Raw genomic sequence first — 12717 nt, 5'->3', positions numbered from 1 at the left:
AAAGGTTTGCAGACTACACTTGTTTATAAGGAAAATTTAAAAATAGGAGCTTCATATATTGAATCATTTGATAAGACAAAAATGGCATTTGCTATTCCTAAGACTAAATATATCATTCCCACGAATTTAAAAAAGACCTGTTATTTAAAAATCTGAAGATAGTAACACTAAAACGCCGAAGAAATGTAGTCTAATGTAATATAACCATTAACCCTAGTGTTCCAGGTGTCATTTTCCTATGTGCATTCTGTAATACCAGGTTTTCATTTACTTTCAAAAGACCGTGTACATCGTTACATAGGGCATAGTTATTGTGGCCCGCGAGGAGAACATTCATATTACTGATAAAACATATTTGCATTGTGGAACATTTATACTGAAAAAGGGTAATTTTAATGTTCTGAAGGAGTTTTGTACTGCTTCAGGTTGGCAACACTGATCAGAGATCAAAGACGAAGAGTTTCTTTTTTCTGATCTCGAAATATAATCTCCAAGTTGCTAATTACCCTCCAAAGCAACAACACATATGTGCCCTAATTGAGTGTTCCCTCGGAGCTGCTTTTTACTAAGACGAAACATTTTTTCTTATTTGTCAGTAATGCTCTGTCACCTAAGGAGAAATAGTAGAAGTGACTCATGCCTTGCATCCACCAAAAAATTTCATCGTCTCCAGGATTCATGCGACACTTAATAAAAAAAATAGTTTTTCACGACATCTCCATGGATGTTACTGAGATATTGCAACGGAGTATTTTATGATATCCACATGAATGTCACTGGTCCGCAAGGTGCTAAGATAGTCTCTGGACATAATAAGAAATGATATTGTTGGGTACAGGTGTACTTAAGTCGATAAGCGAAGTGCTAACGAAGGAGACGAAAATGTTATTAGAGCTATAATGTTACGTTTTACAAGGAATATTCATTTCAGTTGACTCAAAGAGCTTCTTCGAGTATTACATATAAATTCACAAATCCATTCTAATCACACCACAGACTAATCTTGTTCTGTATATTATTATCGTTACTCTCACACTTCTATTAGGTTTTTTCCAGCAAATTAAATAGCTTTCATCATTAATCCACTGCTAATCCTAATCACCTTATTTTCTCTTTAATATATTCTAACAACTACAGTCATTCTCTTAACTATGCTTCTTACATATAACTATACCTTCTGTTGCATTTTAATAAAACAAGTTTTTATGAAATAATAACCAAACGAGGTCCTTATTTCTGTTATGTACAAAGAAATCGATCGAACCAGGGACCCCAAGCACCTGAGGTGAACTATTTATGGGAATGGAATTGGCTGCTCTTTGTAAGGTGGGTACCTGTTCCAAAATAAACTACTTTGTTCCCAGTTTAAGCAGTAAGTCCTATTTTATGTAAGCTCAATGCTGAAATTGGGCGATAAATCTTTAGTCGACAATCAACTAAATCATTATACAGAAAAAAAGGTACAAAACATATTGGCTTTGAGAAAAATGTAATATTAGTAATATAGTTAATTACATTAATTCTTATATTAAATTTTGCCTCAGCACCTATGAATACTTTGGTATTGAAATCTATTTTCCACATAATTTTCATTTACAGATGCGTTACAAACGTTATACAAAATACAAGAGGAAATTTACCTACTTATTCATGGTAATATAATATTTTCTAATTCTTTTTGTTATAATCTCTCTATTTTCAACAGTATATATATATATATATATATATATATATATATATATATATATATATATATATATATATATATATATATATATATATATATATATATATATGACTTGCTTGATACCAAATAATGTACGTAGAATCACAATAAGACATCAAAATGTATTTTTGATTTCATGTAAGGAAATCAGTCTGGTAGCAAATATAAGTCAGATCAATTACAGGGTGAAAAGCTACAAACACATTCATATTAGCGTATCTATTATTATTATTATTATTATTATTATTATTATTATTATTATTATTATTTACTACTAGTATTACTAATAATAATAATAATAATAGATTTTTTCCGGAGTTAGTGAAAATACCAGAGCTATTAAGGTGAAAAACAGTACTAGTACTAGCAAAGAGACTCTATAGTATATAAAATATGGAACAAACTAGACGTCAAAGTATACAGGGTGTTCCTAAACAATACTGACAACGTTTGGAAAGTGATTCCTAACACCAAGATAAGACGAAAAGTATAGGCCATTTTGGGTGCACAAATGCTTTCTTTCAGAGCTATAGGCTGCCGAAAACATGAAAAAAATGAAATTTAAAGGTCCATAGCTCCAAAACTACAGACCATACCGTAGTCATGTCAAGATTTCACTTAGGAACTAGTATGTTGCGCTATCGAGAAATAAATGTTTCCGAATTCTAAGATATTCACGCAACAATTTTTATAGTGGGTGTTTGGTTACGGGTATAATTTGATGTACTTACCAACTGCCTTTACAAAAGTTGTTGCAGAAGTACCGTAGGATTCCGAAACACGGATAGTTCGATAGGCCACATACTAGTTCCTAAATAAAGTCTTGACCTGACTACGGTAGGTCCCAAAGTATCAGAGCTATGGACCTTTAAAGCTCATTTTTTTCATGTTTTCGGTAGCCTATAGCTCCAAAAGGAAGCATTTGTGCACCCAGGTTTGTCTATACTTCTCGCCTTATTTTGGTGTCAGGAATCACCTCCCAAATGTTATCTGTGTTGTTTTGAAACACCATGCATAACAGCATAATTTACCCATGACAGTATGTGGAACCAGATCTTTAACTTTTAGAAAGACAGAAATTAAAGATTTAAGAAAAGCACTTCTAGAAAATTTAGCTGGTGGAAAGTTTGATGATCCACAGGATACCCGGATAACAAAATAAAGGCCTTTATTACGTGTAGGATAATTTGCTTGGATGATTATCCCACAAAACGTATATTATGAAACTATAGAAGAAAGACCCAAGTGGGCTTTGTGGTGGATAACACCAAGTGTGTTTGTTTTCTCGGTGTTCTTTCGTTTCCTCCCACTTTCTTCATTCCGCTATTTTATCTATTTCCCATCATCATCGTCTGCTCTATCCTAGCCGGCATAACTAATTAAAATTTCAAGCTTTTCATAGAATAGATATCTTTAAGTAGGAAAGGACTAAACTGACAGAAAAAGGGAAATATTTTTGATGGTAAATGATGAATCTCTACTATATTAATTTGAGCAGAATAAAAGCCCATAACTATCTCCTAATTCTTCGGCGATGAAAATAGAACTTCCTAGATCAGAGTAGTGGTACACGTATTATTCCCTTGACACACTTAAGTGAAAAAGCAGTAGTAATTCTGCAATTACGTTTAAGCTTTAGGTAATATCTCACATTATTACAACAACTTGGAATTAGTAAAAAAAATATTCAAATTTTCACAAAATAAATAGATCTATTAACATCTTAGGCGACAAATATACATTTAAAAAAGATTATATGCTTAACAAACTTTGATTAAAATATAAAATAATTTTCTTTTAGGCCAATTGAAGAATGTAACGAGTCTAATTCAAGATCTTTACCTATTAAACAAAGGTATTTATTCTCTTACATCTTATTCACTAGTTACTACTTTGACAATTTTATTGTGAGAAATCTCTATTTTTACATCTTCTTTGCTTGTAATTTCAGATAATGAAAATCCATAATATCATAAAATGTATTTATTCTCTGTCTTACGATACGAAAACAAAAGTTTTGCGAGTAGTTTTAACCAGTATATTACAATATACGATGGGGTATCATAAAGTTTTAATTATCACCAGGTAGTTATTAAGATATGATGATGAAATTTTGTCAGTATTATGTTTGGTTCTTATGTGCATGATGTTAAGAAAATTAGCTCCTAATGATTCTTATATTGTGCAGGGTGTGCCAAAGTGACTAAAGTGTTAGATCGATAAGATTGAGGCTCACAGTGTGATAAAGTTCGTGTATGTCAACGCTGTTAAAAGAGGATGAAAAGGATTTTTTCGGGAGCCTGGCAACCATGGATGAAACATGGTATATCAGTATGATTCGGAAGCCAAAACCGTCAGCATACAGTGGAAGCATGTCGATTTACCCCTCCCAAAAGGCAAAGTTGCAATAGTAAGAGAGGAAAGGTAATGCTGTCCGGCTTTTCTGATTCTTATGAGGTAATCTTCACAGATTTCCTTACAAACGGACCAACCGTCACTGGAAAGTACTACAGCAAACCCCTGGACAAATTGTGCGATGCTCTGAAAGCGAAACTCCGCTACATGCTCTCTTCTCCTAGCTGACAATGCTCCAGTTCATTCATCTCAAGTTGCTGACGTCAAAGCAAGAGCGTGTGGCTTCCATGTATTGCTGCATCCGCCTTATTATTCTGACCTCACACCCAGTGATTTTTTCTTGTTTCCCCAGATGAAGAATCTATTGCGTGGTCGCCATTTGACAACACAGATGACGTCAATCATGAGGTGGAAGAGTGGTTTAAAGCACAATGTGAAGACCTCTACAATGACTGCATTGGTACAGTGAAAGAAACCTGGCATAGAAATGTGTAAATCTGAACGTTTACTACATAGTGAGGGGTTAACAACTACAAATCACAATTCCTGTATCCTGATTTGTACTATGATAATTAAAAATTTACGATACTTCCTCGTACATCAGCAAGCATTAGAAGATAAATTTATAAATAAAACTATGTATTTCCTCAGTTTTAAAAATAACGACAATGAACTATTCTAAAACCAATTTCCATTTTACAACTTAATCATTATTTCTTTTATATCTTGGTCTTTTGATAAGTGTTTATCATCTACAAAACGATCCTTTATAATTCTAAATTAATGAAAACAGTTATATGAAAATTAATCTTTTAGTACACTATGTAAAAATATTGTGTTCTCAAAATTATAATAAATTTAATATTTTCAACTAATTTATTCAGATGGCAATATTAATATCAACTGCTTTGCTTTTCTAAATATTTTATATTTATATCAGTATCACTTTATTAGTATCAAGATACATGTAGTAGCTCGTAAATGTGGTTAAATCTTCTACAGGTAATAATAAAATTCCTACTTTTATAAAATGATGAAAGCAATAATAATATTATTTCTGTGTTCAATTTTATCAAGAAGCGAGTTACAGAGAACGAAGAATAGTATACCAACTTTACAAGAACAAGAAAGTTTTTATAGGAAGAGATCAAATGGAAGCAAGAATATCTAAAGGAGAAAGGCAAGGATGTAGACTTTCACCTCTCCTGTTCAATGTCTCTATAGAAGAGGCTATGAAAGAATTCTTTAATAAAAACGAGAAAGTCGTAAAAGAAAATGGTCAGGTTTTCAGCACAATAAGGTTTGCTGATGACATAGCGTTGATAGCGGAGAACGATGAGGACTTGCAGGAAGCACTTTCAAACTTGAACGACCACCTGGAGAAAACATGCAAAATGAAGATAAATAAGAAGAAAACCAAAGTGATAAAGTGCACAAGAACAGGACAGGAAGGGGCAAACTTACGGCTAGATTAAGGGAAACTCAAAGACGTTAAGACGTTCCCCTATTTAGGAAGTCTAATACCCTCGGATAGAGAAGTCAAAAAGACGTATGTTCAAGAATAGCGCAAACTAAGCAAGAATTCAATAGAAAAAGAGGACTGCTAACATCAAGAAAATGTCGTTGGACGGTCGTAAACGATTTATTAAGACCCTGGTATGTAGAGTGGCGCTTTATGGATCAGAGATGTGGACATTGAGAAAAGATGAAATATCCAAGATGGAAGCATTTGAAATGTGGTGTTGGAGCAGAATGTTGCGCACATCATGGACCGAAAGGAAAAGGAATGAAAACGCACTAAAGGAAGTTATTAGAGGATGACAGATCATGAAGATAACACTGGTATACAAATTTTGATCAAGGTCGTGCTTATGTTGGTTTTTCGTCGGTTTCTTAATGATTTGCACCCGCTGAACACGAATATGGCAGTTATTTTCCCGTAATGTCAAAATTTGTGATGATATAAGCATATTAAATTTTACTGAAACAGTAATATATTATACAATTGTGTCTTAGAGGAACATTGAACTAGAAACATAACACACACATTTTGGACATCAACTTTTTGGGTAACAAAAATTTGCATAATACCTAAATACCAAAATATATCAATATTACATTTATAAAAAAAATATACAAAAGTACTTGAGATTGGAGGAAAGTGTTGATCAGGTACTGGAATTCCGTAATCAAAAGTAAGGTTAGTGGTTCTCTTTCTTTTGTGGGAAACGTTTACTTCGTCACGGATTATCCTCCAAATATAATACCCCATCATTGCACAGTCCCACCTTTCTTGGTATCTGCTTTCCATTACTTGAATGTCCTTATGGAAACGTTCCCCTGCTCTTCGCTAACATCTCCTAAATTCTCCCTAAAGAAATCCAAATGTGAATGAAACATGATTTTAAAGACATTCTACATCCCAATGCTCGATATTGATCAATGAGTGTCTTAACTTGGTGACCAAACGCTTCACTTCGGTTATGTACCAGAAATCCCGTCACCAATTTATGAAAGGCCTCCCATGCGTTTCTTTCCAATTCCGTCATTTTTTGTTTCAGCGTAGCACTATTAAGCATGACATGAATCTGAGGCCCTGTGAAAATGCCAGCCAGAACTTTTGCCTCTGATAAAGCTAGGAACATTTGCTTGATTCATTGTAGGGCAGGCCCAGAGCTTTCACAAATTGTTTTGCCAATCCCAGCTTAATATGTAATGTTGGCATGAGAATCTTGTCCCTGGGCAGTAATGCTTCATTTATCACATATGTTCCTGGAATAAGCTCCGTTCTTTCAGGCCACACGGTTTGATCATAATGCTGGTTAGTTGTCCGACTGTCACACAGACATAGAAAGCAGGAATATTTAATATAACCACTTTGCAACCCAAGAGGAAAACCAATAATTTTGAAATCCCCACACACGTCCCATTGATGTTCCTCATATTTAGTTTTCTCCAACATCAGCTTCACACTTGAATAACTCTATTTAATCAATTTACAATTCTGCTATGTATGTTTAGAATCTATATTCTCTGTTTCCTACTCCAAACAATTATCTTTAATAACAAATGCGATACCACTAGAGAGAATCAAAATAAAAGCATGCAAATTGCTATGCATAAATCAGTATAGGAGAAAAATAAAACATGCTTATATCATTGAAAATATTGACACTACATAAAAATGAGTGCCATATTCGTGTTCAGGAGGTCAAAATACATAAAAATTCATCAAGAAATAATAGTAAGCAAAATTTTGTATACCAGTGTAATAGAAAACAGAAGAAACAGCATGCTTGGCCATCTTATTCTGCACTCCGATTGGATCAAGGTGTTGATAGAGGAAAAGGCAGAATGAAAACCAGGAAGAGGAAGACCAAGGATAGAATATCTAGATGCATTTACGAAACAGAGAACTTATCAAAGTATAAAACAACACTTCAAAGGGAGAGAAAACTTTTAAAATGTTCATGTTGCCCACCAACCTGTGGCTGAGATGAACAAGAAAAAAGAAATAATTTATATTAGTGTTTTATATTTACAATGGTCAGACAGCAACCACATTATAAATATTTTTAACAATTTTATTTTCCTTAATCTATATATTACCTTTAATACAGGACACTTTCTTATTATTAACACTAATTTTCTCAAACGTTAAGAATATTAAGCGACAACATTCACAACTTAAACAAGACGATTATTTTGAAAACCATTGATTTCAGTTATACTAAGTACTCTAATATCTATATTAATGAGAATTACTTTTTTATTTTAATAGAGTATATTTGTTTTGAAGTTAAATATTTTGTAAATTATAATTCTAGATAATGTTATGGGAAACCAGAATTAATATTCTTCATTCTTACGATGTAAGTGCCTTTGTCGTGGGAGACCCGGGTTTGATTCTCGACAGGAGCTCATGTGGTTCGGATTCCACGTTAATCAGTAGGTCCCGTCTCATACAGTCTCGCTGTTGAACGGGACTTTAAATTCAAAATCAACTCAACCCTATTCTTACTATTATTTATTATTTTAATTTTGCAGCAGGTGAGATGGAAAATCTGTCACCTCAAGATGGAGTTACACCTCAAACTTCTAGTAAGTGCATATACATATATTGCATTTGTAGGTCAATTTTTAATATTTACATTTAATTGCGTTATTTCTCAACAAATATAATAATAGCTACATGTAATTTATCCACTTTTTAGATCAATTTTCATATTTTATTTTATTCAAAAAATGTAATACAGACACATCTTGTTAGTAACTATTTCGTATTGCTCCTGAGATTAAAAGTATTTAATTCTATTTGAGTTATGTAGCCATAACGAAGAAATTAAATCTCTAAAAAAAAGCAAAGAATTCGTGCTAATATTCAGGTCAAGACCTCTTTTCGTCGCGAATTCTGACAAGGAATTTGAAATTTAATTGAAACTTAAGCATATAAAACCATAGCCATGCCTGTTATGCTGTATGTTTGCGAAACATGGTCGCTTACTCTGGGGGAAGAAAGTAGACTGACAGTATCTGAGAACAAGATCATAAGACGAATATTCAGACTCAAGAGAAACGAAAATGATGAATACAGGAAAGTTCATAACGAAAACTACATAATTTATACGGTCTACCAAACATTGCTAGGTTCATCAAATCTAGAAAACTCAGATGGACAGGTCATGTAGCCATACCGGAAGAAAGTAGGAACGCTTTCAAAGTTTTAACTGGAAATTCAATCGAAAAATGACAATTGGAAAGACCTAGGCGCAGATGGGAGGACAATATTAAGATGGATCTCGCAGAAATAGGAATACAAAGTAGAAACTGGATCTAGTTGGGTAAGCATAGAAATCAATAGAGAGCTTTTCTGAACGTAGCATTGAACCTCCGGGTTCCATACACCATAGTTTGTTATGTAGCTTACAATGTATAATAAAATGTAATAGTAATTCAAGTATTCTCTTTAATTCATCATATACGTATATAATTTTATGTTCATTGATGGAATATTCCATTGATAAATGTTATTAATCTTATTTCAGCTGAAAATCTTGCCAGTTTTCTATGTAAGTATAACTTTATGTTCATTTCGTTTGACGTGATAAAATTATTTACTTATTCAAAATCTGACTCTCATAGAGTATGTAATTAATTTAATTTACCTGTCAATTGTAGCGTGATTTCTTCTCTTGTTATTTTTTCATGTAATAGAATTTTATTTTAATATTCAACAGACAAATAGCAAATGGATAGTTTGTCATTCCCAAGCTCTATATAGTTATATTTGGTAATCTTAAATAAAATATTTGATCCTTTGTTGTAATAATTGAAACATTACGAAACTATTCGTCTAATTTATTTTTTCTTGTATTTTAAAACTTACAGAAAGAATTACTTCCTTTTTCATGCCAATCTGGCTGTTTGGAATTGTGTTTGTTACAAGTTGCTTATAAGTATTTTTAAAAAAAAAAAAACTTTTGAGGGAGAGAATTAGGTCTTATTTGTATAAAAAATACATTTTTGAAACATAAATAATTGAAATTTTTGAGGTTGCATTATTTCGTACATTATAGTTCACATATTTCTTGTAAAAAAATAGTTAAATTTCGCCCGAGAAAAGAGAAGTAGCTGTGTTTCGGAAATAATAAAAATGCAAATAGAAGCATATCTTTTATTGCGTTTACTTTCTTCCTCATTATCTAGATATACAGACGTGTAACAATTTTCCATACCCCAAGGGTTGAGCATCATAGAGAACAATGTCAGTGTAGTACAATATTGATGTACAGTATTGGTAACAATATTTCCATGGTCATAGACACATGCTCAGAGTCCTGTGGAGCAATTCAGTTGTAAAATCTAACATGCATTAGGTATCTGAGAACGAACATTGCAACGTCACTGGTCGAGGAGGAAAAACAATTATCCACCTCCACACAATAGTTTAACTGCTTCTAAATATGTTATTTCCTCAATTGTTAAGTCAAACGAACTAATTGTCATAAATATACCTTTCCAAAACTACAATATTATAATTACTCTGATAAATAATTGAAAAAAAACAATTAGGAGAAATGAGGAGTTAAAATTAAATGCAATACTATATATATATTGAAATTGAAATTATCGATTGCAAAATTATTTTTCAAATTTCTTATATTGTTATATGCTGTATTTGAGGAAGTTATATATATATATATATATATATATATAACTTCCTCAAATACAGCATATAACAATATAAGAAATTTGAAAAATAATTTTGCAATCGATAATTTCAATATCAAACTTTAAACTACTCAATAAATACTTCACTTTTTACCTCCACAAAAGACAATCGTCTGATCATATAATACAATGATTGAACCTAACAAAGCTCTCTCTGACTCAAGGTTGTCTTGTGGGCAATGTATATTCATAGGAAAACAATTTAAACAATAAATTCCAATAAATAAATAAATAAATAAATAGAAATAAACTCACTAATTTAATACGTACTGGAATCGACAAAATGCACAAAATGTAATTTTAATACACAATCGCGAAGTACTCGTACTCTTGTATTTCAACTTAACACAATTCTATTTGACCAGTTGATTCTAACAATTTGATTCAATCCAGTTTAATTCTGCTTAACGGAGACATTCAACTCGAGTTGAAACATTCTAAAAATTTAGTTCCTGAATTTACCACTAACGGCCTTACAGTCAAACTCTAATTGCATGACCTCTACTTTGTTTTTGTAAGTTGACAAATCATTACAACCGCGGCTGATATGAGTGGTTGCAGTTTCTTAGTTGTAGAATGGTTACTGGTATGTGTGTAAATTCACAGGTACCACAGATACCGCAGTACGAACGGTTACACAGATGACAAAGGATGACACAGGTACGGACTGCGCTTAGAGATCAAGTCGAATGTCTCTCATCGTTGATACAGGGCAGATGAAGAATTGCGAAAGTATGGAAAAAGCCATTCGAACGATAAGTCTTTAGATAATCCGCAATAGCTCAAAGAGTACATGAAGACGCATACATCTATGTGTTCAGCACGACGGAGCACATAAAGATTCATGAAATATGTAACACGTATATGTAAATACTCAATAATAACACGTTCAAAACAAACTAAAAATTACGCTGATATTGGTACGGTTGTGATACTCAAAATCTGAGATATTGAGACATCTGGGGCATCCTGTATCTAAAACTAGATATACTGGAGTTCTTTCGGAAAGAAGAAATGTTGGAGTTTCTAACAATTTTTTGCTTTTATTGCTTTAATAAAATAGCTCTTGTTATGAGGTGATCTTATTTAGGTTTGATTCATTCAGTGCACAAAGGAATCCATTTTGGACACATTTCATCTATAAAATGTCAACCTGTAGCATCTTTCAGAGTTTAAAAGCTCAAGAGATCATGGATAACTCTTATATTGTAAGAAAACAGTAGTGCTACCTTGTCTATGTATTCAAGTATGTCATACAAACTTTGTCCTTTTCTCTTCTAACAACTTCGGTAATTAGTCATGATTCCATAGTTCTCCGAATATACCATTTCCCTGTTAAAAACACTTGTCCCGTCGCTAATATGATGAGATATTGAATTGTATATAGAAAGTGCTATAGGAAAAGACTTTACAACTTGAAAAATACATATTGATTTATTCAATTATCTTACAGATATGGTTTTAGTGTCATTTTGTAGCAAAATACATCAAGTTTTGACTCACGTAGTATACTAGTTCAGAAACAAGCCACTGCAAGCGCTAGTGGTAGTTGCAACATAGATGACTGCTTTTACTGGTCCCTAATGTGGTAGCTGTGTGTTTTGGTTTGAAGAATCCAAGTGTGTGACAACTTTGTAACATAATTTTCGTACAAAGTATGGTAAAGATCCTCCTAGTAGGTCTACCATTTATCAGTGGCGTAAGTGTTTTGTTGAAACTGGATGTTCGATAAGACAACAAATATTTAGGTTGTCCTCGTACGCCTGAAGACGTTGTAGATCAAGTAAGACCTCAGATGAGATGTGTCCCACATCACCAATGGAAACCACATTGAACCTCATTATGCATAAGGTAAAGAACTTAATGTATTTTGCAAAAAAAAAAAAAAAAAAAAAGACACCAAAACCATGTCTGTAAGATAAATAAATATGAGTTTTCATAGTTGTAGAGACCTTTTTGATATACCCTGTATCATGTATGTGTTTATGAATGCTTCTTCACATTTACTTGTGTTATCTGTACTGTACACTAAAAGATTTCCAGAGACATTTTGTTTTTTTCTTGTAGAATATTATGTTAAAGTTCATCATTTTACTTTTAGCTAAGTTACCCGGAATGCCGTCATTTGTTCCTGGAATGTTACAACAAAGTAAGAATAAACAAAATTCTACTTCTAACTTTAAAATATTTTACTCGCATTGAAACATATACTAATTTTAGCTCTATTGAAGTGTAAAGTTGATTTTTAAAAAATATCGTAATGAAATTTCTCCGTTTAACTTATCCGATGATTACTTTTATTCAATATTTAAGATAGTAAAGGATGATTTTGTATGAGAGGAAACTTGTACATTCTATATCAAATCTCTGAGTATTTCAAACATATAATATGTTATAAAAGATAT

General features: G+C 32.4%; 1 protein-coding gene across 1 annotated transcript in view; it reads left to right on the top strand.

Moving 5' to 3' along the window:
- Positions 1-12717, top strand: part of LOC145692677 (uncharacterized) — a 1521027-nt gene that overhangs the window by 1109632 nt on the left and 398678 nt on the right. Inside the window, exons 317-321 of the mRNA XM_081768059.1 lie at positions 1600-1653; positions 3528-3581; positions 8129-8182; positions 9127-9150; positions 12414-12461. Coding sequence (XP_081624185.1) covers positions 1600-1653; positions 3528-3581; positions 8129-8182; positions 9127-9150; positions 12414-12461 — 234 coding nt within the window. The remainder of the gene's footprint in view (positions 1-1599; positions 1654-3527; positions 3582-8128; positions 8183-9126; positions 9151-12413; positions 12462-12717) is intronic.

This window comes from Thermobia domestica, chromosome 8 (assembly GCF_964235325.1).
Source record: "Thermobia domestica chromosome 8, izTheDome1.hap1.1, whole genome shotgun sequence".
Taxonomy (NCBI): domain Eukaryota; kingdom Metazoa; phylum Arthropoda; class Insecta; order Zygentoma; family Lepismatidae; genus Thermobia; species Thermobia domestica.
Note: the sequence above shows the minus strand (reverse complement) of the source record. Positions and strands in the feature narration are given on the sequence as shown.